The 20,418-nt window shown below is 57.9% G+C and overlaps 2 protein-coding genes across 6 annotated transcripts; both read left to right on the plus strand.

Annotated features, from left to right (window-relative positions):
* The first annotated feature begins 926 nt into the window (after window positions 1-926).
* ICAM3 (intercellular adhesion molecule 3) lies at window positions 927-6,417 on the plus strand. Of its 3 annotated transcripts, XM_067733804.1 has the most exons (7): window positions 927-1,268; window positions 1,907-2,173; window positions 4,219-4,527; window positions 4,852-5,133; window positions 5,406-5,660; window positions 5,781-6,029; window positions 6,118-6,417. In XM_067733804.1, exons 1-7 carry the CDS (start codon window positions 1,154-1,156, stop codon window positions 6,309-6,311), a joined length of 1,671 nt encoding a protein of 556 aa, XP_067589905.1. In that variant the 5' UTR covers window positions 927-1,153; the 3' UTR covers window positions 6,312-6,417. The 3 variants fall into 3 exon arrangements, with proteins under 3 accessions (XP_067589905.1, XP_067589906.1, XP_067589907.1); XM_067733805.1 differs by lacking the exon at window positions 5,781-6,029; XM_067733806.1 differs by lacking the exon at window positions 6,118-6,417 and having other exon boundaries at window positions 5,406-5,608; window positions 5,781-5,964.
* A 209-nt stretch (window positions 6,418-6,626) lies between these two features.
* RAVER1 (ribonucleoprotein, PTB binding 1) lies at window positions 6,627-20,415 on the plus strand. Of its 3 annotated transcripts, XM_067733803.1 has the most exons (14): window positions 6,628-6,885; window positions 8,448-8,514; window positions 10,103-10,572; window positions 14,289-14,480; window positions 14,600-14,729; window positions 15,067-15,161; window positions 15,976-16,063; window positions 16,410-16,621; window positions 16,717-16,810; window positions 16,886-17,010; window positions 17,790-17,864; window positions 18,329-18,469; window positions 18,857-18,940; window positions 19,028-20,415. In XM_067733803.1, the coding sequence occupies exons 1-14, from the start codon at window positions 6,667-6,669 to the stop codon at window positions 19,172-19,174; spliced, it is 2,139 nt and encodes a 712-aa protein (XP_067589904.1). In that variant the 5' UTR covers window positions 6,628-6,666; the 3' UTR covers window positions 19,175-20,415. The 3 variants fall into 3 exon arrangements, 2 of the variants coding, with proteins under 2 accessions (XP_067589904.1, XP_067589903.1); XR_010942466.1 differs by lacking the exon at window positions 16,886-17,010 and having other exon boundaries at window positions 6,627-6,885; window positions 19,028-19,088; XM_067733802.1 differs by having other exon boundaries at window positions 16,717-17,010.
* Window positions 20,416-20,418: the final 3 nt, after the last annotated feature.

The following is a 20,418-nucleotide window of genomic DNA, read 5'->3' on the forward strand; positions in this document are numbered from 1 at the left end:
AATACTTTTGATTTGGGTTTTAGTTGCTCTCTGGGCACCATGTGCGAAACGGATTTTTGGGAGGCGGGGCAGGCGAGGAGAGACCTCATTGGGGAGGGTACTCCAGGTGAGAGAGGAGGGGGTGTGGCCTTAGGAATGGGGAGAGTGGATGAATGCTGAGTGCCATCAAGATCTTCAACAAGGTCCCTCTCTGGAGCTCAGGTCAGAGGCACAGGAGGCAGGTCAGAGGCCTGAGAGATGGAACTGATGGAGGTGGGAGTCCCCACCTGACCCCTCTCCCCGCCCCGCCAAGTCCCTACTGTTGGGGTAAAGAGACCAGCTACCTGGAGAAGAAGGGCAAGGGGGGAGGGGGACAGGGGTAAGAGCCGGTTACAAGTAGCACCCTTGGCAGACGGTGGCTCAGGATTTAGCTGTCCCCCAAGCACTCTACCTCAGCACTGCACACAGGGAACGGGGGACCCCACCCACAAGATCTTCAAAGATAAGGGGCCCTATAAAAGGCACCCAGGCAGCCAACACAGAGCCTAGCACAAGTCCCCAATAAATGTGGGCTCTGTTCATTTTCATGGCTTCACTTATCTTAGGGGTACCTCGTTATCACCCCCCAAATCTCTTATTTGCCCCCCAGGAGTGTTGGGATCTCGCGCTAACTGCGCGAAGCCCTGCCTAGAAGTCCACCCATTGTTGTTGCCTCCTCGAAATGTTGCCTTGAAATCCCACCCTATCCCTTCAAGGAAAGTGTCTGATTATCCCCCGTTAACTTCCTCTCTGGGAACAGAACACCCGCCCTTCACCTAAGTTCAACAGGAAGGAGGTGTCTCACCACCTCCACCCCCTCCCCCCTCCAGGCTTTCCTGTGCTAAAAACAAAGGAAGAAGACTGCATTAGCACTTCCTGTGGGTTCATGGGGGGGGGGCGGGGGTGTGGGGAGGGGCGGTGACTGAGGTCTACCCTACCTGAGACTCCCTGGGGACTGGCCAGCGCCCTCCACCTCCCTGGGCCCCCCACTCTGGAGCCCTGGGGCTGCGCAATATTCCCCTGCCCCTCCCTAGGCCTGGGCAAGGTGTAGCCCCTGGGCTTCTGCATTTTTAACTGCGGTGGCTGTATTTCCTTCCCCTGGGTGACCCGCCTGCTCTCCAGTGCCCAGCGCCTCATGAAGGCAACTTCCTCCTACAGGCTGGCCACCATGATGCCCTCAGGGCCGCTGCCCGGGGCCTGCTGGACTTCGTTCATCTCTCTGCTTCTAGTCTGCTGTCTGCTGCCCCCAGGTGAGGCCCGGCAAGCTGGGGGGGCGCTGGAGTTGCGGGATTGGTGGCGGAGGGGAAGGAGAACAGAGCGCCTCACACCCTGCTGCCCGGGCTGTGCCAATAACACTTCTTAAACTCAGATCGGCCAGGGGGCTCCCCAGTGTCCTCGGGAGAAAGTGGTGGCCTCTTAACACAGCCTTCAGGGCTCCCGGAGAGACACAGTCCCTGCATTTGACTTGTTCTTCTCCCTCTGCGCGACACACCCACACACACACAAGCACGCATGCATGCATGCATTCCCTCCCTGGTCCATCTGGACCCTCAACCTCTGCGTATGCTCTTCAGTCTGCCAGGATCACTCTTCCCTTTCACTTGGCTAACGCCTCCTTGACACTTTAAAACTGACCATAGTGGTCCCCTCCTCCAGGAAGCCTTCCTTGACTCACTTCCTCCTAGAGGCTTGATCAGGGCTTCCCCTGGCCTCCCTCCCAGCTCTCCTTGGTTCCTGATCCATCATCTGTCTTCCTCACTAAACTGAAGCACCATGAAGGCAGAGACCATCATATCTCGGCAAGAGGAAGTTTTGAATGGTGGAGCCTGCAAATGGGTGGGTTGGGGGGCACTGGAACCCCCAGGAGAGCTTCCTTCTGTTCCCCCAGGTACCCAAGGGCAGGAGTTGCAGCTGCGAGTGGAGCCGCAGAACCCAGTGGTGCCTGCCGGAGAGTCCCTCTTGGTAAATTGCAGTACAGATTGCCCCAGCGCTGGACTCATCTTCCTGGAGACGTCCCTACTCAAGGAGTCGGTGGGCCGTGGCCTGGGCTGGGCAGCCTTCCAACTCAGCAATGTGACTGGTGACACCCAGCTCCTCTGCTCTGGCTTCTGCAATGGCTCCCAGATGATAGGCTTCTCTAACATCACAGTGTACCGTGAGTGGCTGTGCCTGGAGGTGGAGCTGGCTTCGGGCAGCAGTGGGGCTAGATAACCAATGGTGCAGGGGAGCGGGGCGGGCATGAGGGCCCTGAGTTTGCAGGAATGGACCTGGGCTCTGACCCAGAGCTTGGACCTGAATGTGTGTGTGTGGGTGTGTGTGACAGAGACAGAGACAGAAAGATGCATCTCGACCACATGCCAGGGCAGCAGTTGTGAATTAATTTATTTGGGTCCCGATAAGCATTTTAAATATATCTGAGGAATTCCCTGGCGGTCGAGTGGTTAAGATTCCATGCTTTCACTGCCAAGGGCCTGAATTCAATCCCTGGTCAGGGAACTAAGATCCCACAAGCCATGCAGTGTGGCCAAAAAAAAAAACCAACAACAAAACAATAGACTAGAAAGTAGCAGAGTACATCAGTCATGGTGCTTACTGTTTTGTGAAGCCATAGAAAAGTGTAGTGTACATGTGTAACTGTGCGTATGCTCCTTTGTGCACCAGTGTCTGTATTCGTGTTTGTGTACCTATGTGTGTGTCTGTGAGCTTCTGTATCTGTCATTATCTCTGTGAGACCGTGAGCGTACTTGTGTGTCTGTATATGTGTCTGTCTGTATGTTTGTGTGTGCCTGTGTGTACGTGTCTCTGGATTTGTGTATATCTCTATGTGTGAATGTCTATATATGTCTGTATGTCGTTATCTGTGTATCTCTGTGTGTGAGCAAGTGTGGATGTCTGTGTCAGTACGTGTCTGTATATGTCTTTGTGTGTATTTCTGTTTTAACATGTACATCTGCGTGTGTATATGTTTGCCTATGTGTGTATCTGGGTGTCCCCATCTGTGTGACCGTGAGATGCTTCTGTCCAGTGCTGTGCAAGAGCCTGTTGGTCCTGGCTCATGAGAGTCCATGGTGCTCGTCTCTTCCCAGCTCACTGAGTGGCTGATTTCAAGCTACTCAATGTGTCACACTGAGTAGCTTGAAATCAGCCAAAGTATTTACACCACAGAAATTGGCAAATGCTCCATGTTGGGGCTCCCCCACCTCACCCCAGAGAGCCCAGGCATAATCAGCATTGGCCAGCATACCACTGTCCCTCAACCAGAGGTTAAGATGCGGGCCTCCTTGTTAAATATTCTAAAATTACAGTTAGATGTTAAATATTTTCCATAGCGGCCAGTCCGTAGGCCTGTGTGTGACAGCTTGAGATCCAGGCTTGAGAGATGCTCCCCCAAAGGAGGCCCAGGGTTTGGTATGTGTGCCTGTGAGGGCCACTGCAGCTGCAGCTGGGAGAGAACCCAGCCTGGGGCTGTTGAGTCCCCAAGGACTGTGCAGAGCACCCTCAGAGGCTGCCCTAGGCCTTGAGCAGCTGGGACTGATTGGGGAGGGCTAGACCAAGCTCTGGGAAAGGCCAAGACCAGAGTCCAGGCCAGAAGCTGGGAGGAGGGGTCAGGGGAGTTTCTAGACCTGATATCAAGGAGGCAGGTGGACACACAGGTCTGGAGTTTGGGAAAACCCCCGTCTAACCCTGGCTCTGCCCTTTCCTGGCTGTGCGTCCTTGGGCAGATCACCTCATCCTCACCTCTCTAGGCCTCAGTTTCTCTATTCATAAAAGGGAAGAATAATAGAAGAGATTTCACTTGGTTGCTGTGTGAATGAAGGTGGATGACATCTGGAAAGTCTAAGGAAAACTCAAAATAAACAGGAAATTTTATGATTACTATTAACATCATAAGTGGCCATAAACTTTAGTCCCCTTCCTTCCTTCCCCCCCCCCCCCACTTAATGGTGAGGTCCTTGGGAACAGAAAATCTGACTTTTATTTCAGTGCCTGGCAAGGTGTCCGACAAAACAGGAAATAATAATCATGATGCTCATGATAATAGCAAACACTTATACTAGCACATTTCTAAGCCCTGGAGGTTTATTAACTCAAAGTTCACACTTCTGCACTGGGCCACCCTTGACTCCTCGCCACTCCCTAGTGTGGAGGCTGCCAGGCTGGCTGCTAAGTTCTACTCTCCCCTTCATACCCCCCACGCAGGGTTCCCGGAACGCGTGGAGCTGGCCCCCCTGCCCCACTGGCAGCCCGTGGGCGAGAACCTCACCCTGCGCTGCATGGTGTCCGGCGGGGCCCCCCGGGACCACCTCACCGTGGTGCTGCTTCGTGGGGAGGAGGAGCTGGGCCGTCAGCCAGCGGGAGAAGGGGAGCCTGCCGAGGTCACGGTCACGGTGCTGGCGAGCAGAGATGACCATGGCGCCAATTTCTCTTGCCGCACGGAGCTGGACCTGCGGTCCCAAGGGCTGGGACTGTTCCAGAACAGCTCGGCCCCCAGGAAGCTCCGAACCTTTGGTGAGGGAAGGGACTGCAGACGGTGGGTGATGAGCGGAGCCAGAGTAAGGGTGCCCTGGCGGCGGGATTCCTGAAAAGGGGGTGGCCTGGACCTCAAGGGCTTTTGGGAAAACATGCCTTTAGCGACGGGTAGCCTCATATGGGAGGCTTGCAGCCATAGGACCTTTGGAGAAGGCTGTGAGTGTGTGTCCTGGGAAGGGGGTGACCCAGGCCGCAAGGTATCCTGGGAAAGAAGGACCCTGGTTTGTGGGAATGAGTGTCATGGGAAAAGGGGCCTCCACGGCTGTGAGACCTCCTCCCGCTCACTCCCACCCTTCTTTCAAGCCATGCCCATGACGCCCCCGCGCCTCGTTGTCCCCCGGTTCTCGGAGGTGGAAACGTCGTGGCCCGTTGACTGCACCCTGGATGGGCTCTTCCCAGCATCGGAGGCCCAGGTGCAACTGGCGCTGGGGGACCAGATGCTGAATGCCACAGTCGTGAGCCACGGTGACACACTCACGGCCACAGCCACAGCGAAAGCAGAGCAGGAGAGCACTCAGGAGATTGTCTGCAACGTGACCTTGGGGGGCGAGAGCCGCGAGACCCGGGAGAACGTGAAGGCCTATAGTAAGAGGGGGCGGAGCCAAAATAACTCAGGAGGCAAGGGGCGGGGCCTCCATAGCCCAAGGGGGCGTGGCATCGGGCGGAGACTAAACTGGAGAGGAGCGGGACCTAAGTGACTCGAGAAGAAGAGCCTGAGCGCCCCAAACTGGGCGTGGGCTGCAGAGTAGATGAAGGCGTAGCCTGGATACTCCGAGGGGAAGGAGGCGGGTGGGGGCGGGGCTTGACCTAAGGGAGGTGTGTGGTCATGAAACTCCTGGGCAATGCTCCGCCTTTAGGCTTCCAGGGGCCCAACCTGACCCTGAGAGAACCTAACGCCACCGAGGGGACCACAGTAACTGTGACTTGCGCGGCCGGACCCCGAGTCCGGGTCACGCTGGACGGAGTTCCAGCCGCGGCACCGGGACAGCCTGCCCACCTTCAGCTAAACGCCACTGCGAAGGACGACAGGCGCACCTTCTTCTGCAATGCCACCCTCGAGGTGCATGGGGTGATCTTGCACCGTAACAGGAGCGTCCAGTTGCGTGTCCTGTGTGCGTAGGTCATTCTGACCTTTAATCCCTTGCTTCCTTGATTTGGGAAGACTTGTCTCTCCCTTGTCCCATTGTGCCTCGGGTGTGTCGGGTGTATCTAATCATTTGGTGGTCCCACAGACGGCCCCAAGATTGACCGAGCTAAATGTCCCCAGCGCTTGACGTGGAAAGACAGGACTATGCATATCCTGCAGTGCCAGGCCCGGGGCAACCCAAACCCCAAACTACAGTGTCTGCAGGAAGCCTCCAAGTTCAAGGTGCCCGTCGGCATCCCATTCCTCGTCAGGTTAAACTATAGTGGCACTTACAATTGCCAAGCGACAAGCTCACGGGGCACGGACGTTCTGACAGTGATGATGGACGTTCAGGGTGAGCCTAGGCGGGGCGTATTTATTCTAGACGGGCAAGCTTAGGAGGGGCCGAGACGCGTGTATTTATTCCTCGCTTTTCTGCACAGGTCGGAACCCCATCGCCATCACCATTGTCCTGGGGGTGTTAACGATCTTGGGCCTGGTGATCCTCGTTGCGGCCTCAGTGTACGTCTTTGGGGTGCAGAAGCGGCGTGACATCTACCACGTGAGGCAAAGCAGCACCCGGTTGCCCCTCGCGCCTCAACAGCCCGACGAGGCTGTGGCAGTGGAGTTATCCTGAGCATCAGAGTGCCATGATACTGGGCAAAGTGCCGTGATACTGGGCAAAGACGACGGAGGTTTGGCTGCATCCCCGAATTCCGCACTAATAAAGGCTTTAAAATCTGCACACTGTGGCTTGCCATCCCACTGCTCCGCGCGTCCTTTGAGTGACACCTTGATAGCGGAAAAGGGCGGAGCCTGTAGCGCCCAGACGCGGCTTGAACTCTGAGAGGCGGGCGGGGCCTTATCCAATGGGCTGAGGGGTCGGGAAGGAGGCGGGGATTCTCTCGGCCAATCGGCGGACGCGCCCTCGTTGCCGCTCTATGCCGCTCCGCCTCGGCTCGCTGGTCCCAGAAGGCGCCGGGTTTCCCAAGATGGCGGCCGACGTGTCCGTTACTCACCGGCCCCCGCTGAGCCCGGAGGCTGGGGCCGAGGTTGAAGCTGGTGATGTCGCGGAGCGCCGGGCGCCTGAAGAAGAACTGCCGCCGCTAGATCCAGAGGAGATCCGGAAACGCCTGGAACACACCGAGCGCCAGTTCCGTAACCGCCGCAAGATACTGATCCGCGGCCTCCCGGGGGACGTGACCAACCAGGTGTGGGGGGGGTGCCCTGTGGGAGCGTGGCGGGAAATACCACCGTGCGCGTGCGCGGGGGGAACCGGGCGACACCAACGCTCTGGCGGGGGGCGTAGGCTGAGTCCAAGCGCGGGATCCACGCGGGGTCGGGAGAGACCAAGAGCGGGATGTGGGGGGTCGGAGATGGAGGATGAAACCAACTTGATTGAGGGGACGTTGTTAGGGGCGACCACAGGCTTGGACGAAACCAAGTGATTGAAGGGGGCGGGGAATGGAAGGGGGCGGGCAGCTTTGGCCACGTTGGGGGATTGTGAATGGGCAGCCAGATTGGGACTGTGGAAACCGGGACGCCAGTTTCTTCCTGCTCTACCATGGAGTGGTGGGACTTCATATCCATAAGTTTCATGGTTGACTAGACTATGCCTTTTCCTAGCAAGCGTTTATTAACTCCTTTTAGAGGTAGATCCGGAAGTTATAGCAGCTTCTGGGGTCTTTTTTCCCCAAAAGCCTCGGGATTAATTTGGAAAAATGGAGTCTCCTCCTGTCCCCATGCCACAGACCTGCAGAAAAGGGGGGGGGGTGTTGTTCCACGTAGCCCCCCCTTGGCTGATCTGGCCAAGGGTGCTCTTCTGTTGGGGCCAAATGGGGCAGGACTTCCCAGTGCTCTTTGAACCCAGGAAGATTGCATCTGGTCTGCCCTGCCCATCAGCGATGGAATGGGTTCTTTGTTCCTGCTGTGGAGAATCTCTGGTCTCTGGCCCACCAACACACCTGCCATTGGCTCTCTCTGCCCATGGGTGGTCACATGGCTGGTGGGGCCCTAGGAGTGTTGGGAGGAGTGTGACTTGGGGACAGACCTGGGGCAGGCACCCCTAAGCATAGTCTGGTTTGTTTCTAGAGTCAGCCATCCTCCTAGTGCCCACACCATCTCTCAGCTGGGAACACGCTGTCTCTCCTGCAGGGTGCACAGTGTGTCTGGCACAAGCAGACCCCAGAGCCTCGCCTCCATAGCTGGCTTTCAAGAAGGCAGCCCTGCCAGTAGGAGGGAATGGGGAGGCACGTGAAGCCACACAATGTGGGCTTATTAAGTACACAGGGTCCCCAGTCAGGTGCCCATGGGTGGCATACCCACTGCTGCCCTGACCAACTGCATGACCTGTGACAATTTTCTTCACCTTTCTGAGCCTCAGTTTCCACATGTACAAAGTGGATTTGTTAATACTTGATTTGCAAGGTTGTTGGAAAGAGTCAGTCTTGAAAGCCGAGGTTCAGATGGGTTAAACAACTTCCCTGTGGGTGTACGCAGAGCTGGGACTTGAACTCAGACACACCTGACTCTCTAATAAGAGTGTGTTTTGTTGGTTAAAAGCATGGGATCTGCAGCTAACCTCTGAATCCCAGCTCTGCCAGGTATGGCCTCAATGGCCTTGGGCAAGTAGATGCTCTGAGACTCAGTTTCCTCCTTTATAAAATAGGGATGGTAATTGACCTGCCCTCATAGCTGGTCCACGTGAAGGTGGCACTGGGTTGCTCCCTTCAGCCTTCGGTGATTCCCTGTCCTTTGGCTTCTGTCTCCACAGGAGGTGCACGACCTGCTCGGCGACTATGAGCTCAAGTATTGCTTTGTGGACAAATACAAAGGGACAGGTTTGTGGGACTGCAGGGTGGGCTAGGGGCAGGGGATGACAGCCCCTGAAGCTGGGAGAATCTTGGCCCAGTGTCTCATGAACTTCAGGCCCAACATTCAGCAGTGATGGAGGGGATCTGGACCAGAAGGAAGCCAAGAGAATGGAGGGGCACCAGTTGTTCTGGAGGACTTGCAGGAGAAGATCAGACAGGCGTGGGTGACTGGCCGGCCGGGGGGATGGCTTGGGAATGGGTACCCAGTGCCCAGGTATCTGCTGGGTAGCCTGGAAGAGGAACATCAAGGATGCCCCACGATGGGCGCCCAAGATGAGGGACAGATTGGGGCAACAGTCTGTCCTGCGCTGGACCTAGGGTACATCTCTGCCGAAATGGCAGCCTCCCTCTGGCCTCTCTGCCTCCACGATTTTACTCCCCTGCTTGCCTTCCCCCAGACCGCCAGCTCTGATGTGACTGCAAATCTGATCATACCTGGTCCTAACCCTGATCATTCTTCTCTCTTCTCAAAACCTGTCTGAGGCTCTTCCTGATACTACCTTGCAACGATGTGCCTCAGCCTCATCGTCTCCTCAGGTTCCTAAGGTTCCAGGCTGTTCCCTCTGCCACTGTTCTTAGCTGTCTCCTCTTCCATCCAGCTGGCGTCAGGCAGCTCCTCACAATGCCCTGAGCGCACCCCCCCTCCGCCCCATCATAGCACCGACCACCCTAGGCTGTCGCTGCCAGCCCACTCACCTGCCTCCTGCGCGTGGTGGTCAGTTCTGTGAGAGCGGGGACAGGTCTTGTCAGCCTTGGCCCCCTACATGGGAGGCTCTCCGTGGGTGTCTGTGCCCACAAGGCTTTGGGCCAGATGTTAAACCAGCCAGGGCCTTTGCCTGTGAACTATAGTATGGTTGAGAAGGAACTGAGGACTGGTGAGCCCTCGAGACCTAGCTGGTGGGCCGGAGTAGTGCTTAAGATCTTGGGCCCTGGAGGCAAATGGACCCGGGTTCTAGTCCTGGTCTGTCCTCACTCTGTGGCCATAGGCAAGTGATTTACCCTCCTCAGCTTTGGTTTTCTCACCAGCAAATTGGACATGACCTGTTGGAGTTGGCCGTGAAGCCAAACGTATTAAAACACCTGAAAAACTGTGGGTGCCTGGGAGCCGGCCTGCCTGGGTTCAAGTCCAGGCACTTGGGCAGGGCACTGCTCTGGGCCCATTTCATTGCTGGAAAATTAGTGTTTGTGAGGAGTAAGTTATTCCCATTTGACAGACGAGGAAATAGACCTCAAAGCCACTCAGGGGCTAGAGTTGAAACCCAGGCTCCAGTGACCACATGCTTAACCACTACCCTGTGTGTCACCCGAGTTACACATGTAGTTCTTAGGATGGGGCCAGGCTCCCAGTAGGTGAGCGTCACCGTGGGTTGCAAGGAGGTGCTGACTGTTGTTGCTCAAGGCTGGTGACTGTTCCATTCAGGTGCTGCCTGCGATGTCCTGGCTGTTCGGTGTTCTGAGGTCACATGTGGTTTGGAGGGAGGTCGGTGTGGGCGACCATGGGGTGGAGGGGCAGGCCCTCGGGGGCCCCACTGACCCACACTCCCTCCCGCTGCAGCTTTCGTGACCCTGCTGAACGGGGAGCAGGCCGAGGCCGCCATCAGCGCCTTCCACCAGAGCCGCCTGCGGGAGCGCGAGCTGTCGGTGCAGCTGCAGCCCACGGACGCCCTGCTGTGCGTGGCCAACCTGCCCCCTAGCCTCACGCAGCAGCAGTTCGAGGAGCTGGTGCGGCCCTTTGGCAGCCTGGAGCGCTGCTTCCTGGTCTACAGCGAGCGCACCGGCCACTCCAAGGGCTATGGCTTCGCCGAGTACATGAAGAAGGACTCGGCCGCCCGCGCCAAGTCGGACCTGCTGGGCAAGCCTCTGGGCCCACGCACCCTCTACGTGCACTGGACAGACGCCGGGCAGCTGACGCCCTCCCTGCTCCACTCCCGCTGCCTCTGTGTCGACCGCCTGCCGCCTGGCTTCAGTGATGTGGATGCCCTGCGCCGGGCGCTCTCGGCCGTCCACACACCCACCTTCTGCCAGGTGAGCCCTGTGCCCAGTGCGGGGATCTCGGGGAGCAGATGCGAAGCCCAGAGCACCTCAGAGAGGCTCTTTGAGTCACCTGCTCTCTCCAGTCTCCTGGGTCCCATTTCAGTAAGGCAGCAGCGATGCCACTTTGAAGGGGCTTCTTGTTAGAAAGGCCACATGGTGCAGTGCGTGACGGCCCACCGAGGAGCCAGGTGGCTGGGCTTCAGATCCCTGCACACCCTCTGGCGACTTGCTTAACCTCCCCACTGTAAAACGTAGGCGAGGCTACCTTTATTAAAAAAAAAAAAAAAAATGGCTGTGAGGCCTGCTCACCCTGTGTTCACATCCACTTCTGCGCTCACGCCTCCTGGGTCCCAGGCCCCGGGCCCAGCATCAAGGAGGCTACTCTGGAGGAGCCCACAGTCCATTTAAGCCTTGAGGTCAGGAAGTTGGACGTGGCCAGATCCCAGCCCTGCTCTGTGGCAAGTCACTCACTCTCTGAGTCTTGGTTTCCCTCCTCCATAAGAAGGGGTTCAATACTCATGCATTGGTTTAGCAAAACAATCCCTGGTTCATTCTGGTCTCACTTTTTGGGCCCTTCTGTGAGGGTGTCTAGCCCCATGATGGGCGCGGTGGGGCGAGAATAGGCCAGACCCAGCTCTTGGAGAGCTTCCAGGTGGTCGTGCCCACAGACCCCCAGGGTGGACATTCCTTCAGCACTCACTGGGCTTACCTGCAACCCCTCCATCCTGTAACAGCCTGGAGAGGCAGGTGTCATCCGCTTCTTCAGGTGGGGACACTGAGGCATGGAGAGGTCAGTTGACATGCCCCAGGACATACAGCCAGGGTGTGGCAGAGCCAGCATTGGAACCCCAGGCCACCCTGGAGGAGGCTGGTACTGGGCTCAGACCCCAGCTCTGTGGCCTTGGGTGTTGGTGCTGGGGAATTGGCGTTGGTAGGAGCCCCTCTCTTTGCTCACTGCTGCCTCTGCCGTGCATCTACTGTGTGCCAGGCCCTGGATGGGACTCAGGACACAGATGACATATACATATAGCTTAGCAGCCACCTCTTCTCGTGTGGAGATTGTAGGGCTGTGGCCAACTACAGGTTCTCTCTCTGGGCCTTGCTTTCCCCATCTCAAAATGGGTCTGGCCGTGCTCTGTGACTAGGTTACTGCAAACGGCTACTCACGCATTCCTCCACTTAGGCATTCACCAGATGTCTGTTGAGCACCTGCTGAGTCCCAGGCCTTGAGGAGACCGCCTCCGAGGAGCCCAGTCATGCTGGGCATCCTGGTTGAACGGTCAGGATGCTCATCCTGATTGAACGGTCCCCTATTTAGGAACCTTGTGGCCTTGATTGCTCTTTGACCCCTTTCTCTATTTGTCTGATGAGACGAGCGTGACTGTGAGAAGAAGCACATCCAGGCCTTGGTGCCGGGCCTGGCCAGGGGTGAAAGTGAAGTGCTCTCTAGAGGTGGGCTGAAGGCCTGAGCCTGCTCTGCCTGGGCACTCAGAGTGGGCACTGGGCCCACGGCCACAGCCTCCCCGCCCCTGCTGAGCACACTGTTGAATCCCCACTGCTACCCTGCCAGGTGGGTCTAGTGGCTGGGCCCATCTTACAGATGAGGAAACTGAGGGCCATGGATGGGCACGTGCAGTGGCTTCCGCAGGCTGGCCTGCCAGTAAGCGGTGGGCTGGGAGCCAAGATCAGGCAGCTGACCCTGGGGCCCCCGCTCTCAACTGGGTGCCCCCGCCTCCCACAACGGGAGTTTGCTGCCCATGTGGGGGGTGTTTTATTTTTGACATAATCAAGAGAAGATCATGAAGGAAAGCCCACAGCAACTCAGTCCAGTTCACTTTGCCAGTTATCCACAGGCCAACTGACGTATCTTTTTATATATGTATATATAATTTTTATTTATGTATTTACTGCCGTGCAGCATGTGGGATCCTAGTTCCCTGACCAGGGATCGAATCCATGCCCCCTGGAGAGGAAGCATGGAGCCGCGACTGCTGGACCACAGGGAAGTCCCTGTGTATCTTAATTGCTTCATTTTGTTGCAGAGTTGCTTAAAAATGTTTGAATGCTATGGATGTGTATAAAGCAGGTGTCCCAAGACCCTGGGGTGTTATAAAAAGCCTTTTCAACTTGATTCGTTTCTATGAATGGGCAGTCCAGGCCCATTTCGAAATTTAGCATGTCCACAAGGGCCCTGCAGTGAAGACTCCCTCCTGGCTCCGCAGGGTCTTTTCCTACAACCCCTTCTCAGAGCAGTTTGTGTGTGTCCTTCCAGTGAGATTTTATTATGCATTTCAAATGGATATGTATATATGCTCCTGCATTCCCCTTTTCTTGACTCAAATATTGCCATGCCTGCATTGGTTTGACTTTATCTTGGGCGTCTTTCCATGTTCAGAAATGAGAGCTTTCTCATTTCTCCTGTAGCTGCGCCATATTCCATTTTATGGACTCTGTGCTATGTCCTACTGGCGGGCAGTGCGTTGCCCCAAAGCACACTGCAGTCATCTGTGCAGCATTCTGGACCTAAGAGGAACAGCACTGGTTCTCAGGACAGCCATTGCCGCGCCAAGGTGCCCAGTCCTGTTGAGGGCTTCTGCCTGGCCTTGACTGACCCCAGCTCCAGCTCTGTGGCCTGGGCAAGGGACTGCCCCTCTCTGAGCCTCAGTTACTTCACCTGCAAAGTGGGAGTGCTGAAACAGCGCCCGTGGCACCTGGCCCAAGGGCGCGCAGGGCCCAGCTGAGTGCTCTCACAGTATCTGCTCGCCCTGGGACAGCCCCAGCCCACAATTCCAGCGCCTACAACACCCTGAAAACCAAGAGTTTTGTTCTGACTTGGGCAGGCTCACTGGGCAGCAAAGCCTGAGTTGAACTGGCGTGGGGTCGCCTATGGCCTTTGTCTTTGCATCTTGCTGCCGGGCTATTCACAAGCTTGATTTCCAGGGCGCCTCAGAACCCACTGCGGGTGACTGATACATAATACAGGGTGTGTGCGGCACCCTCCTTTCTCATCTCCCAAACAGCCTCAATCCTGGAACATATCTGGCCCCAGGGTCTGGAGAGGGGGCTGTGGGCCGGAAGTATCAAATGACTGCATCAAGGGGGGTGAAGGGGCCTCTCTGGCCTGCTCGTGACCACATCCCTGTTCCCGCCACTCACTGGCTGTGTGACTCCACCCTCCGGCCCAGCACCACCAGCCTCAAACCCAAGCTTGGTGGCCACCTGCCTCACCACCAGGCTGTGTGCCCTTCCCAGCCCCACCTGCATCCTCGGCCTGAGGTCTGTGGCAGGGCTGCACTTCCGAGCCACCTGCTTCTTCTGCTGGCCCCTCCTCTTTGAGCCCTGCAGCATGTGCTCGGGAATCCCAGGCAAAGTCCCAAAGTGGCACTGGAGCAAGGCCTGGGGGAGTTGACCCATATGGAGTGGGTCGTGGCTCTGCCCTCCCACCAACAGTATGACCTTGGGCACGCTGACCTCTCTGAGCCTCAGTTGCCCCCTCTGAAAAATGGGCAGAATGTAGCATCCTGGGGCCATTCAGAAGATTCGATGAGCTAACGCTGAAACCAGGCACAGGACAGTGCAGGGCCCCGAGTCCATCCTCTCTGGGGGTCACTGTCATCAGGATCCTCATCTGGTCACCGTTGTCACTTCACATGATGGTGGTCACTGCCACCCAGGTGCTTATGACTGCCTCTGCCCCCACCCCCCAGCTGGCGTATGGCCAGGACGGGCAGCTGAAGGGCTTCGCCGTGCTGGAGTACGAGACGGCGGAGATGGCTGAAGAGGCACAGCAGCGGGCAGACGGCCTGGCCCTGGGGGGCAGCCACCTGCGCGTCTCCTTCTGCGCCCCTGGGCCCCCTGGCCGCAGCATGCTGGCTGCGCTCATTGCTGCCCAGGCCACGGTGAGCGTGTGCCAGAGGGAGGGTGCCCCAGAGGGTGGAGATGGGGGAGCCAGGGGACCAGGCGGGCACCCTCTGTGGCCAGGCAGGACCCTGAGCTGCTCCTCTGTTCCTTTCTGCAGGCCCTCAATCGGGGCAAAGGGCTCCTGCCTGAGCCCAGCATCCTACAGCTGCTCAGCAACCTGGGGCCCTCCGCTTCCCTCCAGCTGCTGCTCAACCCCCTGCTCCACGGCGGCGCAGGTGGCAAGCAGGGTAAGGCAAGCAGGGGCCAAGCGCTCTCAGAACCGGGCACCTCCCGCAACCGTTCCCACCCGAGCTTCCAGTGACATGAGCCCATGCGCAGGGGCTGGGATGAGAGTGATGCTGCCCCGAGGGAGCTGGCGCCCTGAGCCCCTTGCAGGGGAGGCAGGGTGGTGGAGGGAGGGACCGTCCCCTCCTGGGGGGGACTCATCTCCCAGGCCCTTTTCTTTGGTTGTCAGTTGCCCTCTGGCAGCTTCAGTTTCCTGCTCTCCACAGGCCTGGGTCTGTGTTTAATTGATGGGGGGGTTCCACCCGGGGCCCACCTCCCATTTTCTGGGTCTCCCCATAGGCCTCCTGGGCGCACCCCCGGCCATGCCGCTGCTCAACGGGCCCGCCCTGTCCACAGCGCTACTGCATCTCGCCCTGCAGACCCAGAGTCAGAAGGTAACGGCCGGCCGTGGGCCACGGGCTCCCTCCTCACTCACATCCCGCAGCCCCTCGTCATTCCGTTTCCAACACCGCTTGTACCCACCAACGGGTGGTTCACCATCAGTGGGGCTGTGGACCATCAGACTGTGGCCCTGGGGCCCATTATGGGCCCCGGCCTGTCGCAGGTGCTCAGGACTCAGGAAGTGACTCAGTCAAAGCTGGGGCTGTACAGGGGAGTAGAGGGGCCTCTCATCCCCACCCCCTCAACACACACACACACACTCACTCACTCACTTTCTCTCTCACTGCCCTGTGTGGTTTGATTCACTGGGGCCAAGTCAGTGGTGCAGATGTGTCTGATGGTAACTGACAGAAGGTAAGGTTGTGTGTGGGCTTGGGCCGTGTGTGGCTAAGAGTGACTGAATCCACATGTGGCTGTCACACGCCATGTGCCTGAAGTCGACGTGGTGTTGTGCGTGTTAAGACGCTGTGCTTCCGTGATAATCAGCAAGTGGGCTGGGTGTGAGATGGTGGGTGCCAAAGAAGGACTGTCACAGTGTAGATATTTCACAGTAATTGACAGTGTGGGTGACAGGCTCTGATCCGCTGCGCATGGTCCGTGTTCCTTGGGTCTCCCCAGCACCTTGGGCAAGCCCTGGCATGCAGGAGGCCTCGGTCACCATCGGCTGCGTGGGTGATGCCCAGGCTATCACAGACATTGGGAGATACTCGGTGTGTCTGCCTGTGATTGGCTGTGGGCTGGAGTCTCGGTGTGCTGGGCATTGTGACCCACTGCCCTCGTCTCCAGCTGATTGTGCTCTGTCCCTAGAAACCCGGGATCCTGGGAGACTCTCCCCTAGGCACCCTCCAGTCTGGGGCCCAGCCGGCCAGCCCCCTCCTCGGGGAGCTGTCTGCAGGTAATGCAGACCCTGCTCCTTCCCATCTCTGTGGGCCCCACCCCACTTCCCCTTCCTGGGCCCCTTTCCTCACTGGGCGTGGTAAATTCCCAGCTGTGCAGCTTTGGGCAAGTGACCTAACCCCTCTGGGTCTCAGTGTCCTCGCCTGTCAGTTGAGTGTGTGGGTGCGCACCTCCCTGGGGAGCCATGAACATCTGGGAGTTGATGCACTTTGAGGGCCCTGCTCAGTGTCCAGCACATAGTCGCCCCCCGGCTGCTAGCCCTGGTCCAAGCGGAGGCTGTAGGACCCTGGGAGGAGGTGGCCTGTGTGGTCGGGCTGCTGACACCCTCCTCCTTCTCTCTGTAGGAGGGGGCCTGCCCCCGGAGCTGCCGTCCCGGCGAGGGAAGCCACCACCCCTGCTGCCGCCACTGCTTGGCCCCTCTGGGGGTGACCGGGAACCCATGGGCCTGGGTCCCCCAGCACCCCAACTCACTCCACCCCCTGCTCCTGTGGGGCTTCGAGGCACTGGTCTCAGAGGCCTGCAGAAGGACAGTGGGCCTTTGCCAACGGCCACTGGGGTAAGGCCCTGCCTGCACCCAGCACCATTGCAGCCCCCTGCCTTGCGAGGGCCCCCCTGCCAGGGGCCCTCGTGAACCCGGCCCTCCTGCCACAGGTCTCGCTGCTGGGGGAGCCTCCCAAGGACTTCCGGATCCCCCTGAATCCCTACCTGAACCTACACAGCCTGCTCCCAGCCAGCAATCTGGCGGGTAAGGAGGCCCGGGGCTGGGGAGGCGCTGGGAGAAGCCGCCGCCCAGCTGAGGGCCCCCTGCCTAACCCCCCAGCCCCTGGAGGTGGTGGCAGCAGCAAAGCTTTCCAGCTCAAGTCCCGCCTGCTCAGCCCCCTCACCAGCGCCCGCCTGCCCCCCGATCCAGGGCTGCCCGACAGCTATGGCTTCGACTACCCCTCAGTAAGTACCTGGCCGCCCTGGGGGCAGCCCTCCCAAAGGCCGGCTGCTGTGGCCCTTTGTCCCTTGGGAGCAAGTCACTCTCCAAACCGACATTTCTCTAGTACTGATTGTGACAGGCCAAGCGTTAGGGAGACAGCGAGGAACGTGCTGGACACAGTCCCTGCCCTTAAGTCTCTTGTCTGTTTGTCTCGGCGCATCATCAAACCCTGCTTCCTGTCAGTCAGTTTTTCTCTCCCGAGAGGCCTGCAGCCACACTTCTGCTTCTCCTTAGAGACAGGGCTCAGCCTCCGCTCTGTCTCTCTGTCCTTCTCCCCCTCCTCCCCTCTGTGATTCATGTCTCTGTCCCTGGAGAGCTGCTCTTTCTATGATTCCGACTTCCTCTAGGCCAGACGTTGCAGGCTGGCCACCTGTGTTGTGTTTGGCCCACAGTGGGTTTTTTAAAAAATAACCGAAACAAATGCCAGTGCCAACATAAAAAAACCACAGGAGTTCACACAACCTGGATGCCCTGCTTGCCTTGAGAACTCCAAAGCCCTGGCTCCATTGGGGCCACACACTCTCACAGCCCTCTGGGGTCCAGGTACAGTCACCCCCCTGGGACTGGGTACCTATTCTGTCTCATTGCCCCACCCTGCTGGCTGAGTTTGCCCCCATACACTAGAGTTTGCCCTCTCCTGGAGGGGGCTGACTTCCCCGGTGACAGCTGTGCCGTGGAATTGAATCAAGGGTGAGGTTGGTTACAGACCCCAACCCAACGTGCTTCTCCCACTTTCATTCAGGATGTGGGACCTCGGCGGCTCTTCTCCCACCCACGGGAGCCAACCCTCGGGCCTCATGGACTCAGCCGACACAAAGTAAGAGCTGCCCTGTCCATCCTACCTCCTGGGTGTATCAGTTAGCTTTTGCTGCATAACAAGCAATTCCACCACTTTGTGACTTAGAACAGCAAATATTTTATTATTTTTTCACCATTCTGTGGGGTGGTGGGTGGGCAGTTCTTTGCAGTCACCTGGCAGTTCAGCTGGGGCTCAGCAGTCCATGGTGGCTTCCTTCATATAACTGGCAGTCAGTAGGCTGGGGAAGAGCCTCGGCTATAGTGATTTATCTGCTCCACATGGAGCTCATCCTCCAGCAGGCCCCCCTGTGCTCATGCATGTGGTTCCCTGGAGGAGGGTTCCCCAGAGGAGGAAGGGAGGGCAGGCCCCTCTGCTGGCATTGTCACACCACTGTCGTATTGTCCAAAGCCCAGAGTTGTTTGGGGGACAGAAGGGGTGATACTGCAATGATCCGTCTTACTCAGCCAGCCCCCTTTCTGCAGATGTCCCCCCCACCCAGTGGCTTTGGCGAGCGGGGTGGCGGAGGTGGCAGTGGGCCCCTCTCCCACTTCTATTCGGGCTCACCCACTTCCTACTTCACCAGCGGCCTGCAGGCTGGCCTCAAGCAGAGCCACCTTAACAAGGTGAGGAGCCTCCCTGACTGAGCACAGGTCCCCAGCGACAGCCAGGATGCACGGGGCCCTGTGACCTTCAGCGCCAAGGCCAGGGTGGTGGCAGGGGTCAGTTTTGCTCAGGGCCGAGCTGAAACAAGCCATTCTCCCTGAGCCTGTGTGTCTTGTACCCAGTATTGCCCAGGCTTCTTGGCCTCTCACTTCCTCCCCCGGCAGTCCAGGGTGTGGGTGGTATAGCCTCAATCCACAGATGAAGAAACTGAGGCCCAGAGAGATGAAGTAATCTGACCCCAGTCTCATAGCTAGTAAGTGGCAGCAGCAAGATTTGAACCTGAAACCCTTGCCTCTGCTCTGGAGGCTGCTTGCTTTCCCATCCCACATCTCTCCCATTTCTCCCAGGCGGTCGGCTCCTCCCCACTGGGCTCTGGAGAAGGGCTCCTGGGCCTCGGCCCTGGGCCCAATGGCCACAGCCACTTGCTGAAGGTACGGGCGAGGGGTGGGGACTCTCAGCTGGGGAGTGGTGGCCCCTGGGTGGCCCCTGACCCGCCACCCCTTCCCCTCTGTCTCCAGACCCCACTGGGTGGCCAGAAACGCAGCTTCGCCCACCTGCTGCCCTCACCCGAGCCTAGCCCAGAAGGCAGCTATGTGGGCCAGCACTCCCAGGGCCTTGGAGGCCACTACGCAGATTCCTACCTGAAGCGCAAGAGGATTTTCTAAGGGGCCAGTGCTGGAGATGCTCAAGGGCCTGCACCAAATCGCTTTTGGGTTTTCTGGTGTTTTGTCTTGTGTTATTTTTCTTTTTTTTTTTTCTTTTCGGTAATAGAAAAATTTCTGAAAGACTTTGCTGACCAACCAGCAGGAGCCCAAGGAATGTAGGGGCGTCTGGGAGCCACTCTGCACCTCTGGCCTGCTCCCAGTGTGGAAACCCTGCAGCCTTAAGAGGGAGAGGCCATGGCCTGCTCTCTCTCCCCACCCCTGTGTCCGCCTGTGTTCGTCTCTCTGGGAGTTCTCTCCTGCCTCGTCGCTCCTGTATCTTGGCCTTTCGAGTGCCTTGGAGGTTTCCCTGACCTCCCGTGAGGATCAGAGACTGTCCCCCTTTTTTAACTTTGACAGCTGACTTTGGTTTCCTTTTCTAATTTTTATTATTTTTTAAACAATCCAGGACGACCCCCAGCTCTGATTCCTTCAAGGCCCAGCGTGTCTGGGCCTCCATTCCACACTTTTCGGTTTGAGATGGCTCAGCCCTTTTTTCTGTTTCCCACAACTGCTGCAGGCATGGCTGTCTCCTGCCCCTGCCTGCCCTCTCTGAGCTGTACTCCAGGTCCGGGTCCCCCACCCCCTACCACAGCCCCCTCGCCTTCTGATGCCTTAAAAGCCAGGCTCCAGGCCCCAGGCCCCGCTGGCCAGAGCCTCTCAGATGCTGAGCTCCGGAAGCTTGACTCAGGACCAAATGGCTCTGGCCTGGGGATTGGGCCCCTCTACCCGCAGTCCCCCATCGTGGGGACAGTAGAAGGCCAAAGCCTTGGTCTTGGCAAACCAGTCCCACCAGCCCTCCTGCTCAGGCTTAGGTGCAGGGATGGGCTTTCTCTGCCAGCTTAAATTGGTCCCCCTGCTGTCTGTCTGTCAGGCATTGTGCATCTCACTGAGCCTCTGCTGTCTCCTCCATGTTGAAGATGAGCTCTGCCTCTTCATCCCCAGGCCAGATCACCCGGAGCTGGCCTCCCTTTGGCCCAGTGTTAGAAAATTCAACATGCCAATAAGCTCTGCCCCTGCCCACCAGCAGGACATGTCAGCCTGAGGTGATCCTGGGCCCTGGTCCTGGCCGGCTGGGCCACCAGCTTCCCTCCCCTGACTCTGGGGGTCCACATCCACTCCGGGCCGGGGGGGTGTCCTCTCCCCAGTCTTCTCACACAGACCTTTGCTGAATTAAAGTTTGTAAGTAAATGGTTTTAAAGAAAGCA

The sequence above is a fragment of the Pseudorca crassidens genome, chromosome 3 (assembly GCF_039906515.1).
Source record: "Pseudorca crassidens isolate mPseCra1 chromosome 3, mPseCra1.hap1, whole genome shotgun sequence".
NCBI classification, from domain to species: Eukaryota; Metazoa; Chordata; class Mammalia; order Artiodactyla; family Delphinidae; genus Pseudorca; species Pseudorca crassidens.

Bases quoted from the DNA above. Each gene is read 5' to 3' on its own strand.
- ICAM3 (XM_067733804.1), top strand. From the start codon at position 1,154: ATGAAGGCAACTTCCTCCTACAGGCTGGCCACCATGATGCCCTCAGGG. The intron at 2,174-4,218 runs GTGAGTGGCTGT...CCCCCCACGCAG, and splicing joins CTCTAACATCACAGTGTACC to GGTTCCCGGAACGCGTGGAG. The intron at 4,528-4,851 runs GTGAGGGAAGGG...CCTTCTTTCAAG, and splicing joins CAGGAAGCTCCGAACCTTTG to CCATGCCCATGACGCCCCCG.
- RAVER1 (XM_067733802.1), top strand. From the start codon at position 6,667: ATGGCGGCCGACGTGTCCGTTACTCACCGGCCCCCGCTGAGCCCGGAG. The intron at 8,515-10,102 runs GTTTGTGGGACT...CTCCCGCTGCAG, and splicing joins GGACAAATACAAAGGGACAG to CTTTCGTGACCCTGCTGAAC. The intron at 10,573-14,288 runs GTGAGCCCTGTG...CCCACCCCCCAG, and splicing joins ACACACCCACCTTCTGCCAG to CTGGCGTATGGCCAGGACGG.